The sequence below is a fragment of the Camelus dromedarius genome, chromosome 32 (genome assembly GCF_036321535.1).
Source record: "Camelus dromedarius isolate mCamDro1 chromosome 32, mCamDro1.pat, whole genome shotgun sequence".
Taxonomy (NCBI): domain Eukaryota; kingdom Metazoa; phylum Chordata; class Mammalia; order Artiodactyla; family Camelidae; genus Camelus; species Camelus dromedarius.
In genome coordinates, this window is record NC_087467.1 from 8,954,070 (window position 1) to 8,972,880 (window position 18,811).

Genomic DNA, 18,811 nt, shown 5'->3' on the forward strand with positions numbered 1-18,811 from the left:
TATATAGAAAACCCTAAGCAGGTTTATAGTGGAGAATATATAAGTGAGTGGTAACTGATGTTTGCCAACCCGTTGGGGTGAAAATAGTGGAAGGGAGGGGCCGAGTGATGATTTGGTTGACACTTTCCTCAATCACAGACACTAAATTGAGACTGGGACAGAATTTTAAGTGCCTTTTTCTTGGGCCTTACTGTTGTGATCTTTCTTTAGAACAGCTCTGATATACCCTTTGGAAGGCTAGCCTGTGAGGACGTTGTCTGTGCCAAATTACAGCACAGAACAAGGGGCTGTTCTGTTTCATTTGCTGAGAATAGTGCTTAATAAGTACTATTTGACAACATGCTGAATTAAGAGAATGTTATAAGGATGTTTCACGAAGGAAAATGGGTAAAACATCTTATGTTCACAAGTTCTGTTTATGTGTTAAGTTGACAGCAGAATAAAGCCATGCATGAAGCTTTATTTTTAAAATTGTATTCAATATGTTTAAATATGTATTCTGAGAGAAAATGATTTTATCCAGTTCCAAATATACTCCATATCTCTATATTGTTAATGCCAGTTTTTTGCCTTGCTGGTTTGAAATATATCAGGCCCTGGTAAATTGATTTTATTTGAACCAAATTCATGCAATACTGATTTGTAGCCTGGGGCACATCCATGATTATTTCCTCTTTCTTGACCTTGACTTTGATCTTATCCTAGCATCTTAGTTTATAATCATAAGTAACTATGGTCTCTTTCCTAAAAATGGGATCCCAAGTAGAAATTACACTGTGTGTTCACATGTTTATACGTTATTGTATGTGCTAAATAAAGATCAGTGAGATTTAATGACCAAAGGGAGAAATCTTTAATAATATTTCTGTGTTGATTTCAGTGTCATAAGCTAAGTATTTATCTCAAGTTTAATGTAGCATAGATTTTAGCATATGAATGTTCTTCCATGGAACATTCAAATGTTCTATTTAGTAACAGGCAAATATAATCTATAGTCAAGTATGAGCTATGAAATAATTAACTCTTGTGTTGAAGTATAAAATCGTATAATAATTTGTGACTTTTTTTCTAGTTAAGCTTCTCACTTAAATATGCTTTAAAGACATGATAGAATTTAGATGATCCCTGATGCCCTTTGTAACTTGAGGATTTTGTGCTTCCTTGACATTGAGCTTGTGTCTGACTATACGAGGAAGTAGCAATCTGTGTTATACAGCTGTAGGCTCATAATAAACTAGTAACCTTATTTTAAGGAGATATTTGTATTTTGTCACTGGACTAGAGCCTGAAAAAAAAAAAACCTGAATTTTTGTGTATTCAAGTAATACCTACCTTTCTTTTCCTTACTTAGGATGTAGCACAATTCTAATGAGCAGAACAAGTGCTACAGTGGAAAAAAAAAAGAGAGAGAGAGAGAGAGAGAAGGGTGTAAGGATAAACAGAACAATTAGCTAGTGACTAGTGTGTGGTGCTAAAAGAAGCCCACAGTGTCAACTAATACTTTACCTTAAAGTTTATTTTATTACTTTCTGGCAATCGTGTGGCTTATGATTCACTTAATGCACTCATCAACATTCTCATTTAATCCTCGGAACAGCTTATGAAGTGCCGTTCTTTGCATTTCAATTAGAAAACTGCCTCCCAGATTACTGTACTTAACTGGGATCACACAGCCTGTGTTGGGCCGGGATTCAAACTCTGCACTCAGACTTCAGAACCAGCTATCTGTCTTCCTGTTCTTCACGGTAGTCACCTGGGCTGGGTTTGCTCTGAAACTACATTGAGGTGTACAATTCAGGTGCACTGCATGTGTGCTCCTGTGAGATCTGGGTAAATCATTTATAGAATGGGCGGTTCAGTTTTCCTTTTCATCTAGTGGAATGGGATTGCGTGGTTTAAGACTAAGAAGCCGGAAGTCCTCTGTTGCCGCTGATGGGGAACCTTGTGAACATTTCTTCAGATGTGAAATGAAGGCAGGTGGCGTTTAGGTTTTCCAAGCTTCCTTCTAGTTCTAAATTCTAAAGTTCTATGATTCCAAATTTAATTATGACTGTTTCATTCAGAGTTTTTTTTTAATTGCCTCATATGGTGAGCCCATCTTTTTACATTAACTTTCTACTAGCAGTCTATGCTGGGGGTCGATACGCTTTGAGTTTTACATTAGCAGAGGAACAGAATCCCAAATTCTGTTCTGTAAGAAATCATGTCACATGGTGAGACTCTCATTCTTTATTTAAAGAGTGAAAAATGACAGCAGAATGCCAATTACACAGAAGTTCATTCCGCAAATGTAAATAGAGCATTCGTATTAAGTACTTGGGCTGCCAAGACCTTGAGCTCCCAGCCTAACACGGAAGGTGGGCGCCCAAGTATGAAATGTCATTACAATTAGGAGGACCCTGGGCAGGATGTGTACAGAGTGCCAAGAGGGTGAGAGAAGGAGACAGTCCCCTCTGTGGGGTGGAAGGTGGAAGGAAGGCACCAGCAAGGACTTCACCAAGAAAGGGGTTTTCCCAGGTGGAGAAAGGATACCAGAGCATCCCAGGCGGATGGAAGCACGTACAGAGAAGCAGATCCCTTATGGAGTCTGCTCCAGAGAACCCTGGGTAGCTCCGTTTGTGTCCCGTGCTGGAGGATGACATGCTGGAAAGGTAACCTGAGTCAGGCTTGCATAGGTCTTATAGGGACTTGAGACTGTCCTCTAACATTAAGGTGGCACTGGAAGAAAGTAAGGAAGAACAGATCCCTTGCGAAGATGACAGGGGAGGCAGTGTTGGCCTCTGAAATTTCTAGCTTGAACAACTAAGGGGGAAGGGCATTCTAGGCAACAGGATGAAACCAATGGAGCCCTTCTTTGGTGCTCCCATGCCTCAGACCTTCCCAGAGTGCTTGCTGTGGCCAGGTCAGGAAGGGTTCCATGCTGTACTCTGTGGATTTGGGACTTTTTTTCTCTTAGCAGTGAAGAGCCATTGAAGATTTCCAAGCAGGGTAATAATGAGAGCAGATTTGCATTTGAAAGACTCTAATTGCAGCAAAATGGAAGCTAGGTTAACCGGCTGCCAGAATCTAGACAGAAACTCACCATATCCCTACCAAGAGCTGGTGGGAGCCTGTATTAAGCCGAGAACAGAGGAGATGTATAGAGAGGGATGGAGTGAAGAGAGACTGAGTTAGAAAAATGACAGTAACGTTAGCTAAGATTAATTGAGGGCTTACCATGTACCAGGTGCCTGGTGTAAGTGCTTTATGTTTACTCATCATTTAATCCTCACGACAGCCCCGGGAAGTAGACACTGTTGTTCGTATTGTCATCATCTGCATTTTGCAGACAAGAGGACTGAAAACACTGAGACATTCAATAACTTGCTGACTTACACAGCCAGTAAGTGGCAGTTTGGGGACGTGAACTGAATCCACACTGTTAATAACTACATTCCGTTGCGTCTGAATCAACAGGCATCCGTAAGACTTGAGAAGTTGGACGTAGGTGATGAGGGAGGAAGGGCCATTGGCAGTGACTGCTGGGCTGATGGGGAGGCTGAGGAAGGAGGAGCAGGGGCTTTTGGAGGAAAGATCATAATTCTGGGGTATATCAAGTTTTCAGGTTATCATGGTGCATTCAGCTGGTGATATCCAGAAGGCAGATGGATGTATAAATCTGGAGCTCAAGGATGGCCCGTGTTTGACAGTTCCATACAACTCTAAGTGCAGCTGGTATCAGGACAAACAAGCTGGCAAAGCTGAATATAATTTTAGCGACCCTTTCATTGCCCTCTATCTGAAGGACTCTGGGTTGAACTTTATGGCCTTTCTGTATCTCCCCGGAAGTGTTTATGAATATTTCTCTGCAACGATCCGTGCGGCAGAAATACTGGGGAGGGAACTCCAGCGTCAGCGTAAGTGGGAATGGTCTGAGGCACCCACGGCTGCTGGATCCTCTAATGTAGGGCAGCTCCAAGGCAGAAGACATTCCTGTTTATGAAACCAATGCAGTTAAGTACTGTGTCGCTGTCTTGCATCCAGCTTTGGATTCCATTCATTACAATTTAAATGGAAAGTGTCCTTTACAAACCTCCTAAAAGGTGTGTGGTTTCCTGGTGGTCCTTGGAATAGACAGGCGAGGGAGATGGTGGTTTAATCCCAGCCAGGGTGGCAGTTCAAGGTCAACATCATGAAATCCAAAGAGCAGAGGAGTCAACAGGAGCCAGTCAGCGCCCAGCAGTAGTCAGACGCATCCCAGGAGTAGAGATGCAAGGAGTTCAAAATGGGAGTGCACATTTCCCCCCTCCCCGTGTCAGTAGCCAGCACTTTCTTTTCAGAATAAAAAGGTTCTTTCCCCCTCTAATCTAGGGTTTTACTTTTAAGTCAATCAAAGGAGCATAGCAAAGAAATCTTGGGACCTAAGCATCATATATAGAGTAATAATTTTGAAACAACTTAAAGCTACGATGATTATATTCAGTTAGTTTTAAAAAGCCAAGTGAAATTGTTGGAAGTTATGCTAAACTTGATTCTTAAATGTAGAAGAATAAGTTTTGGCTGCATTCATTTCTCAATTAAATTTATCTGATCGTTGGAGTCTGTTTTTCTTCAGAGTTGCAGCCGTGTTCTACTTGAGAGGGTAAACGCGTAAGCAGAGCTTTGCTCTCACTTGGCCTTTCCACTCACCTTGGGCAAAAGGTGACAACTGGTTTCATATCCTAGCATCTCAAAGCATACGTTGATTTTTGATGACTTTTACCCATAAAGTCTCTTTGGAAGAGACACAAAGTTTATTCATAATATTCTTGATTTAAATTCTGTGTCTGCTCTGTGCTGCAATAACCAGCTTTCTTCCTGGGTTACTGTCTGTGGTAGGTGGGATTCTAAGAAGGCCCCCTTGATCGCCATCCCCTAGTGTTATACTCGATGGTGCTACGTTTTATGGCAAAGGGGAATTCTGCAGATGTAATTAAGCTCCCTAATCAGTTGACTTTGAGGTTGAGAGGTTAGCTTTGGTGGGCCCAACCTAATCAGGGCAAGCCACTTAAAACTGACATGTTTTCTCTGGCTGGTTATGAAAGAGGAGGTCAGAGATACTCAAAGCATGAGAGGGATTCTGCACAAGGAAGATTCTTGTCCCTAGATAAGGAGGGAGCCACAGGGCAAGGACCTGAGAGCAGCCTTTACAAGTCTAGAGTAAGTAGTCTCCAGCAAGAAAAAAACAACTGCAACGGAATTCTGCCAACAACACAAATGAGTGTAGATGAGGACCCCGAGCTTCAGGTGAGAACCCAGCCAGCCAGCCACTTGATTTCACCCTGAGTAAAGAACTCAGCCATGCCTTGCCAGATTTCTGACCTCTGTACAAGCTGCTAAGTGTGTGGTAGTTTGTTACGCAGCAATAGAAAACTAATACACTGTCCTTGCTCTGTTTCTCTACTAATGCTGATTATTGGTCTTCAGAGTTGCAGTGTTACCATCTCTCAAGCTTAGTGTGTTTTCCACCTGTTGCCCTCATAGCCATGACTACACTGAATTAAGTAGAATCCTATTTCTTTTCCCTCTTTTGTTTTTAAAACCCTGAGCCCAATCTTACTGGTTATGTCTTATTGTGATGCTGGGTATGGGTCCTAGCTCTTTGTGGGGAGATTGGAAGGGAGGGCCTCAATCTTTCCATGTTGTTAAAGTATTATGGTGCTTGAAGTGACGTGAGAATGTAATTTCTGTTCCTTTTCACTTTATTGACTTAACTCTTGGCAATGGTATAGCTACTGCTATAGAAGATGTTTCTCAGGTTATCCATTGGAGTGGGTCTGTCGTTCCCATTTCACTCATAGAAGAAGGCAAAAGCTCAGGACGTGGCTATCCCACAGCAGAGGTGGGATTGGGATGTAGAGCAGAAGGAGACGTGTGGGACGGGCTGGCGGGTGTTTATGGAACACAGCAACGAGGAGCACTTGACCTGACGTGGACATCAGTGTCCCACCAGTGCAGTCTGTAAGTATGCCAAGGAGAAGATACCTCATTTTGACCACCTGACTTGGGGGGGAAAGCACGCAGGCTGTCAGTTTTATTATATGTATGTGATTGCTCTATTTTAGTCTCCTTGGTTTTATTTGGTCCCTCTTCCTAGTATTTATTTCTCTTGCATCTCAAAAAAAAAAATACTGAAATGGAAGAAAATATTCTCCCTCTATCTTTTTATTACGTTAGTGGAATAACATTCTGGACCCTGGTCCCCTGGATAAAATGATTTCTTGATTTCTTAGGCCGCGAAGGGAGAATGGAATGGGTAGAAGGTTTTCCATCTTCGTTTTTAATGTCTCCATGTTATTTGGATAAATTTCTTTAATTAGGTTTGCCCTTGTCTGAAAAAAATTCAATATATTTATATATGCCTGACTATATTCCAACTGTATCTAGCTGGGCGAGTTTAGCACATTCTGAGTCATTTGGTCACGTTCACACAGTGACTCACTGATGGAGCTCGGTTGGGGGGGGGCCTGATTTATTGAACCAGACTGTGCTACACATTACTTGTTCATGTTTGTGAAAACCTTTCAAATGTTATTTAAATTGAACATAACTGAAACTTGGCGAATCGTGACCATTGATGTATAATTGCCAACATAATTTTGATCCATTCAAATTGGTTTTTAATTTTAAAAAGTGTATGTGTACATAATATAGTTGAGAACTCCTACAGCTGTATCTTGCCTTTCCTCAAGCCAACTAAATAGTCCATGTCTCAGATTACACATTCAGGAAATGGCCTTGTGTACGTACAGAGGATTCAGTGTCAAAGTGATTTTTTTTCTTGTTACTTTTTGCCTCGGAAATTTGTACTAATACTTTATCTGTAGACAATATGATTGGTTAGGGGATGTAAGTAGCCAATTTAATTGATGATGTCTTTCCAGCAATATCTGTAAACTCCTGGTTTGGGGGTAGTTATTTTTTAGATTTTTTTATGAAGAAAGGGTTTGTTTTTTTTTTTTTTTTTTTTTGGTTTGATTTGTTTTCCAGTTCTATTTTAAGAAGTTGCGCCCTACTTATCAGAGACACTATGTACTTCTTGTAAGTTTACGATATCTTTCTAGACCTGTCTATAAAATTTGGTCATTTGATTTTAAGTTTTTGACTGTTAATTTCCAGTATTTTAATTTGGTGTTTTTTTCACGTTGAACTTTTTTGTTACATGTATTTTAAAGTCATAGAGGTGAAGCATTGTCTAGCTTCTGCCTTCAGGGCAGCTCAGGAAAAACAAACTTCAGGTGTTACTTGCATTTTTCTCATTACCCCTCTTTTATGTGTACAGGGAATATTAAAATTCAGTGGTTTTGCATGTTGACATTGGACACAGCATTAGATTTTCAAGAATGGCATGTGTGTGTCTTTTGTTTCTTTTTTTCAAAATCTTGTTCTGTTTTCTTCTTAAGGCTATGCAGGATTTTTGGAAATCCACTCAAAGTGAGAAAATTCTAAAAACGGTCAAGTATATAATTCAAACGTTCTTCTAAGAATGTATCTTTTGGTGTAACTTATAGCAGTGAATTGCGTTTTTTAGTTTGATTCTTCAGTATTTTATATTTGTTTTATTTGTCCCGTACTGAAGCTCAAGGAACTCTAAACCACTATCGAAGCTAAAAATGACTGTGAAAATCCTGTGAGTCTGAAATAAAACTGTTGGATTTAACATGACATTTATACCTGGTGAAAATCACCCCTTTATTTTAATAGTTGATGTGAAGGATCAAATGTAAATCGTTACACTTTAGCCGGGCATTTTCTCATTAGACAGAGAAGCTGTGTTGTGTACCTGAGCTTGGCTGATAAAAGAAAGGGAACTCATTAAGGAAGGAAATAAATCAAAGTCGTATTTTTCACAAGCCTTCTATCTGCACAGGACTATCCTGAGCCCTTTATATATTTATCCTCATGCAATCATCCCAACTTCCTTTCAGTACTATTAGCATCATTTTAAATGCGAGAACACTGAGGCTCAAAGAAGCTGAGTAATTTACAGCCATGCAGTTAGTAAATATTAGAATCTCAATGCAAACTTAAATCTGGCTCCAGATCTTAGGCTGTTTTGAGATCCCACACCACCTTCCACCTGACATGTGGAGTCACTGTGCACTCATTTGAATTAGTGGAAGCAGAGAGCTGAGGGCGGGGAGTGGGGATCCTTGGATTGTGCCTGGTGCCTTTGCCTGCTCTCCCTTCTCTGAGCTTGATGTCCAGAAGAGCCTGAGATGCTGCCTGCCTGCTCCGATGCTTGGTCTCTGTGTGGGTTTTTTTGGTGTGAACATTGCCTTGCGGCTGTGTGGTAAATACACACGTCACACCTACCAGGGGCATCATCTTATGTTCAGTGTCCAACCCTGAAGGACATACGGGGTGTATCAGACTTAACAGAGAGAGGGTTATCTATGTACTGTCTTTTAATCGATTGCCAATGTTATTTTCCTGTAAAAACCTGAGCCCCCTTCCTCACCTGCCAGAAATGTGATTCCGTGATACGTCCACAGGCACTGTACAAAAAGACTTAGTATATTTCCAGTATTTGTAGAAATATTGATACTACAACTGCTTACCTGTTTTTCAAAAAATCACCTGGCATAGAATTCTTATCTTTTAAATACTAGGTACAGTCCAGAATTTCAGAGCATAAAATTTCAGATTTGACTTAAGCAGGCATACTTCTGTTTCATACAGCAGGAGTCTGTTATTCCTGGTAAATCTGCCGTTGCAAAGGGAGTCTTTTGTCCCAGGGTTCATCTGAAAAGAGGTAATAATATACCCTTAATCTCGCTCTCTTTTTAAAGCATCTTTCTCTTTTGTGTCATACATTCCTTTTCCTTAGATTTCACCATGAAGCTATTTGACTCCACTACCACTTAGTGCTTTGTCTAAATTAATCTCTATTTCCTTCTCTTCTTCTTGGGACTTCACAGTAAACCATAAAATGTAAAAACTCTTTCACTTGCTTTGAACTCAGCCTTTGGACCCTTGAACAGGGTTATTTATCAAAAGAAAGGATATTAGTGGAGATTTATGGGTGTTTAGTTAGGGTGGGATGAGATCAATAGAAGATACGTGAAAGAAAAAACAGCCTTTCTTAAATACTCTGCCTTCCTTGAGGGACTTAAATATTGAAGACGACCTTAGTGCCTAATTCGTACTTAGACGTACTTAATGTGAATGTTCACCAGTTTCTACCCAGGATTGTTCATTTAGAAAGCAATTGGTATATACCTATTCTGTGCCCGGTTATCTGATGGAATGCAAGCCAGAAGGGAAAGAGAGCTGATGAGCTAGTTGAGCAGACGAGGGTTCCTGGTGGTTTCATACCTGTGTGCTTCCGAGGAAAGACAGGTGCTGTGTGGACTTAGTGGCTTCTTAGCATTTGTTTTATCTTTCTAAACTTTTGATACTTTTAGTCAGTCAAGGAACTGATTGGTACTTTAGTCAATAAACCTTCCTGATTGGGTTGGCATATTATTATAGATTGTGCTTCACAGAATTAAGTTGCTTTCTTTGACATTCTTACTCGTTTTCAGAGAACAGGGAGCTCCTAATCGTGGGTTCTGCTAGAATTTCTACGATGCAGACTCATGGCCAAAATGAGATACAAGGGGAGGAGTTGAGAATCAGTTACTGGGTCTTGAGTCTTAGTAATGGTCCAATAGATGCATAACTCATTGGCCGTGGAGTGACTTCCTCTCCATGGCACTCAGCATGGGGTACCACTGAGGTACTTGACCCTGACATTAAAGTCTCCTGTTGATGCTAAGTTCTAGGAAAGTTGCTTCACCATTTTCTTCATGGGTTTTTTTTTTTTCTTGCTTTTGCCATTGATACAGAAACACATTATTTTTCTCTCCACATTAGGAATACTTGGCTATTACCAAGGACGAGGAGTGAGTGAGATATTGTGGATGTCTAGCAATCTCTGCCACTTTCTAAGTTAAAGGTGAATCATAACAACAACAACAGCAAAAAACCTGCTACAAGTTAATTGTGGTTAAGTCAACAGTCATGCTTGATGTAAAGCTTCCTATTAGCCTGAAATAATAACCTGTTTTTAAAAAGAAAAAGGTTTTATGTACAAGGAGAGGTCTGAGAAAATGGAGCTGCCCTTATTTCTTATTGCAAACTATAAAACAAAAAAAGGTGGGGGGGGAATACCTTCAATTTCATCTGGTAGTTAAATATATCCATTTGTGAGAGCTCGGTAATGAAAAATGACCATGTGGGTTTATTGATACCAAATGGGGAGAGGTGGTTTGTGCCACTGTATATTAATTAAGAAGCCCAGACTGCTGGCAACTGTGCAATCTTCAGCTTGTCCCAGGATCCCTCTGGGAATCAATATTCAGCCTGTGGCCAAGGAAGGAGCATAAAGGATGTGGGCAGTTTTCATGGGTAAGGCCAGGACAGGAAGTGGGAAATGTCACTTCCGCTGGCACACATCGGCTTAGCGCTCAATGGCATTGCACCACTTAGCTGCAAGGGGCATTGGAAAGAAGAGGGAACCTGCCTGGTAATCAGCCCCTGCCGTCAAAGGTATTTTTTAAAAATGTCTTAAGTTGTAAGAGAAATGCAGTAGTTTGAGTATTTTTTTAATTCTTATTTTTTATTGCAGTATAGTTGATTATAATAGTAATTTCATGTGTACAGCAAAGTGATTCAGTTATACATATACATACATATATTTATTTCAAATTCTTTTCCATTACAGCTCATTACAAGAAATTGAATATAGTTCCCTGTGCTATACAGCAGGTCTGAGTTTGAGTATTTAATTCAGTAGGTTTCATTTCTACATGGAAACGATTGCAAGGTCAAGTAAACACATAATGAAAATTAAGCAACACTATTTATTAATAATGAGGAAGCACACACATACAATGTTATCACTCGACCAGCTTTCCTTTGAACATTGGTAAAATAATACAGCAGTGCCCAACTGTTCAGTTAGATCTGTAGTAAGAGCAACACAGATATCATAGAACCTATGAATTTACCCATTGTTGGCTAGACTTAGCTCTGACATAAGGAACAGATTATGTCCATAACAGACCAAAACAAACAAGTTCAGTAAATCTCATTCTCATTTTACGTGGATTAACAAATCAAAGTATTCCAACAGAGCCATATTAGTCAGTCAACAGATATGTGAGGACCCACCGCAGATAGGGTTCTACCAGCGTCCTGAGAAGAAACCAAGCTAATCAGGGGTAAGAGCATACTTTTAAAAAAGAAAAATTAATCAATAATATAAGTAATATATATTTTTATGCAAAGTAGGGTCAGGGAGTCTAGGAGTTAAGGATTAAAAGTGTGCACCTTCTGTAGAGAAAACACCCCAAACCGTTGGCTGAGCCCGTTACTCTGATGTGAAATGCAGTACCGCAAACAATGAGACACAAATGTGGAAAATCAAAAACACTTTAATTTTCCAGCTGCCAAAATTTCCCAATAGAGAATTGTGTAACATCACACATTTGTTCTACATGACATGAGAATGGGCAAAAACAAACCAACAAGGGGATGTATCTGCTTTGTTCTCTGGACTCAGCCCAACCTTAATACGAAATTCATCAGCAGTTAGTTAACAGGTTTAATGTCAAAACGTTACCAGTTGTCATCTGAGTGCTCTCATACTTCGTCTTCATGTTTAAAAATTTAAAAAGCACTTAACATAGATTTGGATTCTACTGTGACAGACCTTCTATAACTACTTGAACTGATTCAGACACATTCTAAGTAATGCATGTATAAAAGGACTACCGTTATGCACTAACGCATACATTCAACTTTAGCGCATTTAATTACAGTCCAGACAAAGCTAAGATAGTTAAAAGCAGCGTAAAAAAAACGTAAGATTCAATGTTGGGATGGAATATTCTAAATAAAGATACATGTTATTATAGAATGCTTAAAAAGCAAAACAAAATAGGTGTTTGCCTGAGGGCGGGGACTGGGTGAGTGGGTGAAATGGGTGAAAAGGGGTCCAAAGGTATAAATTTCCAGTTATAAAATGAATAAGTCTTGGGAATGTAATATCCAGCATGGTGACTACAGTTAGTAATATAGTACTGCACGTGTGAAAGTAGCCAGGAGAGTGAATCTTGAAAGTTCTCATTACAAGAAAAAAAATTTGTAACTATGTATGGTCGGGTGATCATTTTGTGATATATCAGATGATAAATCAGATCATTGTGTTGTACTAATATAATGTTATGTCAGTTATGCTTCAATTAAAAAATAAACAACCATGAGGCAGTGAATCTGGGCTGTTTCACTGCATTGCTGTGGATGCTGGCAAGACTGGATGATTTAGAGAGGATCTCCTCCAAGAGCATTTATGGTCTTGAATAGCTGTTCCTTAACTCCATGTTTCTCAATCTTGATGAATGCAAAGACTAGTTTTAGAAGGGAAAAAAATGCTTATAATTCTCATAGTGTTCATTTTTTTTATTATGTCACTCAAATATATATGAACTCTAAAAAGTCAGTCTGAATTCCTTGTGCTCATAGCTCTAAAAGAAATTTATAATTTCACCATAGACTATAAGCTGAGCTGCAAAATGAGTACCACTTAAATGAGAAATATTGGGATTTATAGCAGGAAGACGTTCATGGAGGTAGCATTTGAGCTAGTCTTTCAGCAAGTAGGATGAGTAGTGAGGAAGTAGGAATTGGGAGATCAAGGCTCAGGCAAATGAAAGAGAAGGAGGGGAGAGCCCAGATGTGTGAAAATGCAGCGTGTAAGTGGAACAGAGAATGGGGTTCTTTGGGCTCTAATGTATGGTGTGGGAGACATAGGGCATAGAATCTTTGCAGCTAGATCATGGGGGCCTCGAATATTGGGCCAAGGAAGTAAAACCTCATTATGGATGGGAACCACTGATGCAGATATGAGCAGAAGAATAAGAGGAGCAGTGCTAAAGTTTTTATCTGCAGCAATATTTAAATCAATTGAAAGAGTGAAGAACGAAGATTGAAACCCCAGCTAAGAGGGTAAATCCATGAGAGCAGGTATTTGGTTCACTACTGCATTATCAAGTCCCAAAACTGGGCTGGTCCTTGTTACGTGTTTGTTGAATGAATGTGTAATGCCTGAATGACTGGTAAGGGATGTCCAGGGAGAAATGTGTAACATACAGTGTGGACTCTGAGCTCAGAATAGAAGTTAGTAACCGAATGCATGGATTTAGGAATTGTCCATCACTAAGTGGATCCTTGAGAGATGTATACAGTTGTAAAGGAGGGAGAAAAAGTGAACAGGCTAAGGGTGAGACCTTAATTAACTCCTGCAATTACCATTAACATAAAGGATGGAAAACTGAGAGCAGGAGAGACCAGAAAGGTGAATCAAGAGATCACGTTGCCCAGCAGACAAAGGAACAGTGTGTGTGCATGTCCAGGTGATAAATACTTATTTTAAATTTTAAGGTAGATTCTTTTTTTAAGCAGACTTACTTTAAAGGACTCATGGGTTTGTGCTCTCTTAACATTAAAAATTTTAACGGGTATGTGAGACAATGTTGAAGGGGATCAAGGTCAAACCAGGCAAATAATACATATCCCAGGACATGTGGGGGAAATTTCAGGATGGTATTAACATATTTTGGAATTTAACACTCTGTTCTTTCAGAGTTCTTGTTACTACATCTTTGAGCTAAATATATAATTTTTTTAGTATGTTATACATAGTACTTAAACAACAGGATAATTATATCACAAAAAATTGTTTACTCCATGACTTCATTTGAATAGTGTCTCCGGTAGTGACCTGCCCTAAGATATTTTAAGTAATTATATTAAGCTTTGCTTCTAGACAATTTTTGTAAAACTTATTTTGCCTCCAGCAGGCACTTGGTTCAGTTGTTTAAAAAAAATAAAAAAGACATAAGCTCAAAAATAGGCATTGGTTTCTTACAACTTTATGGCTTCAAAAAATCATTCTGAATCCTCTTGATAGACCGTTTACTACTTCAGCAAGCAGTAGGATTTAACATTAAATTTTCATTTTGATTAACTTGACTGCAATTGTTTCTTGGCTGCCTCTTTAGGGCCCACTGTGGAATAAAATTAAAACAGTTTTTATGATTTAGCAATTTAGTTGCAGAAAACGACATTTTTCTTTTTTCTCTGAATGGCACTGTGTATTCCCTCTGAGTTTCCTGCATACACCCCATGGCCTGGGTTTCTCCTTTCTCTCATCCATCTTTTGTAGAACCGCCAGATTAATTTTCCTAAAGCAGAGTTTTAGCCATTCTGTTTCCCAAAACTCCTCAGTGGCTCCCCATTGCCTCCCTCTAGTCTAAGCCCAACTCACTCTTCATAGAAGGATCAGCCCAAATGCTATATATTCCTGTTAAAATTTTGTTGATCTTTTCTGCTAAAGTCCCCATCTCCACTCTCCGTATCTTATTCCTCTTGCATAGCATTCGTTCATCTTGTCCTACCTTGCCTGAAACTACACGTGAACACACCTCACCCAGGAGAACGCAGAGACCAGGTCTTCTTTATATTTTTGCTCACTCCTCCACTGCTTTGCACGCAGAAGGTACTCAGTAAGTGTTTGTGGATCATCAAATTGTACACATTAAATATGTGACGTTCTTTGTATATCAGTTATACCTCAATAAAGCTGTGTTTCTTTAAAAAGGCAAAATAAACACATGCTTTGTTGGATAGATGAATGAGGAATATCTTACAATGACAAACTTGCATGTGGCCCTCCTTTCTTGTGTATTTCTGATCCCTTGTGTTTTTCCCCTAGCACTTTTCAACGTTGTGATTCACAATTTCATCACTCGTTTTTGTTAACGGTGCTGTCTTGTCTCCTTCCTGGCGGGTAGTAAGCGTCCTGGGGCAGGGGTGTGTGTTTTGTTTCCTGATGTAACCCAGGCACTCAGAGCAGCGCTTGTCATCCTGGTTGAGTGAATGAGTGAGACTTGAAGCTGAAGGTCAATTTCTCCGTTTCTTGGATTATTGTTGGTGGTTTTCAAGGCAAAGGACTGTGGTGTTGGAAGGGCAGGGGAGAGAGAGGGACGAGGAAGTCCGTTTTCTGCCACTTTCTAGCCATGCACCTTTGAGTAAGTTTCTTCCCTGCTCTGAAGGTCATTTCCTCACCTGTAGGAGGGTAATGGGACTGAAACTATAATATTTATTTAAGGATTGAGTTTTAGGGAGGAAAAGCTTCCAATAAAATTAATAGCTGACATTTCCTGATTGTTCCTCATAAAACATGGACAGGCTTGTGCTACACCTTCTCCATCGCCATCACTGCATCTCTTCACAGCCAATCTGTGAAGCAGGGACCCCCCCCCCCACCCAGTCCCAGTGAAGAGAGGATGGTTCCTGGCCAGGACCACACAGCCATGGGGGCAGAGCTTTAACTACACCAGGGCTGCTGGATTTCAGAGCCTGAGCTTCTAACTGCTGCCTCCTGTATATGTGCCCTTCCCACTCTTCTGCCTCCTGGTGCGGAGCATGTAGGGGGCTGTATAATTTCTCCTTTGGAGCCTCTGATCCAGATCTTTCCTGCCCTGATGTGCTTCAGAGATGCAAAGGGCTCATGAGTACCAGTGATCCCCTGGTGGTGTCTTAACCTGGTCCTCCCAAAGAGTGAAGGGCAGAAGCGGTTGAAAAATCCCCCCTGGGAATCAGACCCTCCCCCTCCTGCAAAGGAACCGTCCAGGCTTGTCTCTTTCGCCCACCTCAACCCCTCTCCCCAGATTAAGCTTTTAACTCTTTGTATTTCCTGTGACAAAGATAAAGTTCTCTTGCATTAAGACTGTTTTAAAGATCGTTGCCTTATTGGTTTGGAAGCAAATTAGATAACTTACGTTTGTAATAACTAGGTTGATCATGACAGTCTCCTCTGCTTTATTTATTGAAAAAGTACTGACACTTTTAAGAATGACTGTAAATGTCATTTCAGAACACATAGTGAACTCATTAATAGTTATTTTAATTATTGTGATATAATAAATGGCAAAAATAAGGAAGCCTTATTGTTTTCTGTATAAAGGAGTTAGTCTTTTCAGTGATTTTTTTTTTCGAGCATTTAAAATTACCAAACCGGGATTAATGGGATGGATTGTTTAAACATATAAAAAAAAGGCATCTTTTAAGTTTCAGACACTAGATTTCTCTTTTGAAATAGTTTGTCATTGGTTCAAATGCTGAAAAGTTACTTTAGAAAATATTTATATGAAAAATAATTTCACTTGTATGCATTAAAGCTTCAGTATTTTTAATTGATTGGCAAATTTGGTAGGAGGCCAGAGAGAACTGGCAAAGCAGATAAAATTTAAAAGGAGATACAGGTATTTAATCTCAAGTGCTAAACAGAGAGATGTTTATTATTTATTTTTGGTAGTTATATTGTAGTGATTAAGAGCATAAGCTTTGTAATCTGTCTGACCAAGGCCTGAATCTGCACTTTTCTGCTTTTTAAATCTGTGAGCTTAGAATAACGTTCTGAACCTTGATTTTTCTCACTTGTAAAGAAGGAAATACCTACTTCATAATGTTGATTGTATTACATGAAATAATATATGCAAAGCATTTAATTGGTGGCTAATGAATTGTTGGCATTTCATAAATGTTTGCTTTATTATCATTGAACTTTATAACCATTAAGATAGAAAGAGGTATTTGAAAGTCTCTTTGCAAATAAATGGGAAATGTTTTTATGGAATCCTGTGTACGGTCATCAGCTTGGTCTGGAATGCCTTTTTTATTGCTAATTCAGAAGTGAACTTTATCTTATCTTGGATAAACTATCAACTTCTGCATTAGTGAAGTTTTAACTAATGAAATTTTGTTGCAGAGAATGGAGTAAACAGATGCTAATTCTAAGCTTTTTATATAAAATTATGTTTTCTAGGAGAATGCATCGAAGGGCTGCGGGAACATGACTACCTTCTTATTCATTCATGCCGCCAGTGGACCACCATCACTGCCCACAGCTTGGAGGAGGGGCACTATGTCATTGGGCCAAAGATTGAGATTCCGGTACATTATGCAGGTAAAACTTCTCTCTAGGGGTAAGAAGAAACCAAAAAAGGGAACTTGGATATGCTCATTTTTTTCCTCCACAGCGAGAGAATAGGAATTGACTATAAACTAGAGAGTATAATGACTTAGAAAAAAAAGACTCAAACACTTTGTGTGTGGTTATTTTATCAGCGAAAGCTCTGATTCGTTTTGTCCTAGGCATTTCTAATTAATGCATCTAGTTCAGTGCGGATTCTTGCTAGATATTTATAAAATGAAAATTGTTATACACACAAAGGTCGCCTCTGTCGTCTTGGAATGATGGTCAATATGTGTAGCCAGCCTCTGGGCACAACTTGAGCTTTGCATTTGTGAGTGACATTGATGTCATGGTTTCACAAGATGCCATTTCACGAGCAACCCTCCTGGTTGGTTTTAAATGGATTGGATTGGAAGGTCAGATACCTGGACGCGTCCCTCTTTGCAAGGAGGCATTGAGAACACAGGCAGCTGAGATGATGTCTCTGCTTTAGTAAAATCAAAACAATAACTGCCTGCTTGCCTCACTTGGTGCTCCGTTCAGTTTAACAATGTCATTTAACTAACTTATTAAGCACTTCCTAAGTGCCAGCACTGATCTGAGAGTTCAGGATACATCCAGTGGTTTGAATACATTTTAAATAGTGGCAGCTTATGAATTTTTTTTAATTATAAAAAATTATAAAAAATTCACTTTAATTTTTATATATACACATATATATGTATATATACATTCTATACTTTGTCTAGTGCATATAGTTCATTATGTGAAGGATCTTGACTTTTTCTCTACTCTCGTTAATTTTTCAAAAGTCTGTAGCAGGACACTTCAACCTATGAACCGTAAATTGTGTAGCTCTAGACTGCCATCATGTTTCTGAGGGAGACCTCTACATTTCCCAGAGAGTTGTCTGTTTGGAAAAGGGACCTCGCTGTATTCCTCGTGTCCAGAACAGCAGCACGTGTCATATGTTCAATAAGTATTTAATTGGATGAATGAATGGTTTGGTCCGCCTTTAATTCCCAGGAGTCTCCTTTACTGGATGTAACCTAGAGATCACTAAGCTTTTCAAAATCCTTAGTCCAAAAAAATTACAAAGAAGTTCCCTTGCCTAAAATCCTGTCGTAGAATTCTCTTTCCTAGCTGTCAGAGTAGTCTTGATGGAAAAAGGGAGGACATATAGCTATGAAAGAAAGTAATATAGAAAGTATTAATGACTGTGAGCCTGAGGGCCAGGCCAGAGAGGCGGAGGATGAGACATACCCTCCTGCCAGCCCAGCCTCTCCCTCCAGTGGTCCCCATGGCAGGTGAGATCTGTGCTAGTTTTACCAGAATTGAATTTCTGGTTCCCGTCCTTTGTGGAAAATTGAAAAGGAAGTTCTAATATTGTGATTCATCAAATATCGATCTCACCGAATCTGCTGTGTTCTTCATTTCATAGATTGAATTTTAGTCTTTCCCCCAAACCCATCATGACTAGCTTGGTCTAGTCAGTCATCCTAAGGGCACGTTTTCACTTTATCCTGTCCTCAAATCTCTTTAGAGACTCCATATGCCACCTGTCTCCTGACTTATTGCTCAAAGCCCTCCCAGGGGCTGGTTCTCCAGACTTACCTTTTCTAACCTTCCACTCTAGCTAGATTAGTCACATCACTGTGTCCCGGACATCCTGGATGCTTCTCCATTTACGCTGTTCCCCAGCCAGAGTTGCCTTCCCTGGCTGTGCTTTTATCAGAGCCTGTCATTGCATCGGGAGGGTGCAGTGCA

At 39.6% G+C, this 18,811-nt stretch overlaps 1 protein-coding gene across 1 annotated transcript in view; it reads left to right on the forward strand.

Annotated features, from left to right (window-relative positions):
* GAREM1 (GRB2 associated regulator of MAPK1 subtype 1) overlaps positions 1 to 18,811 on the forward strand; it is a 163,547-nt gene that overhangs the window by 43,445 nt on the left and 101,291 nt on the right. The window contains exon 2 of the mRNA XM_064481520.1: positions 16,895 to 17,035. Within this exon, the coding sequence (XP_064337590.1) occupies positions 16,895 to 17,035 (141 nt within the window). The remainder of the gene's footprint in view (positions 1 to 16,894; positions 17,036 to 18,811) is intronic.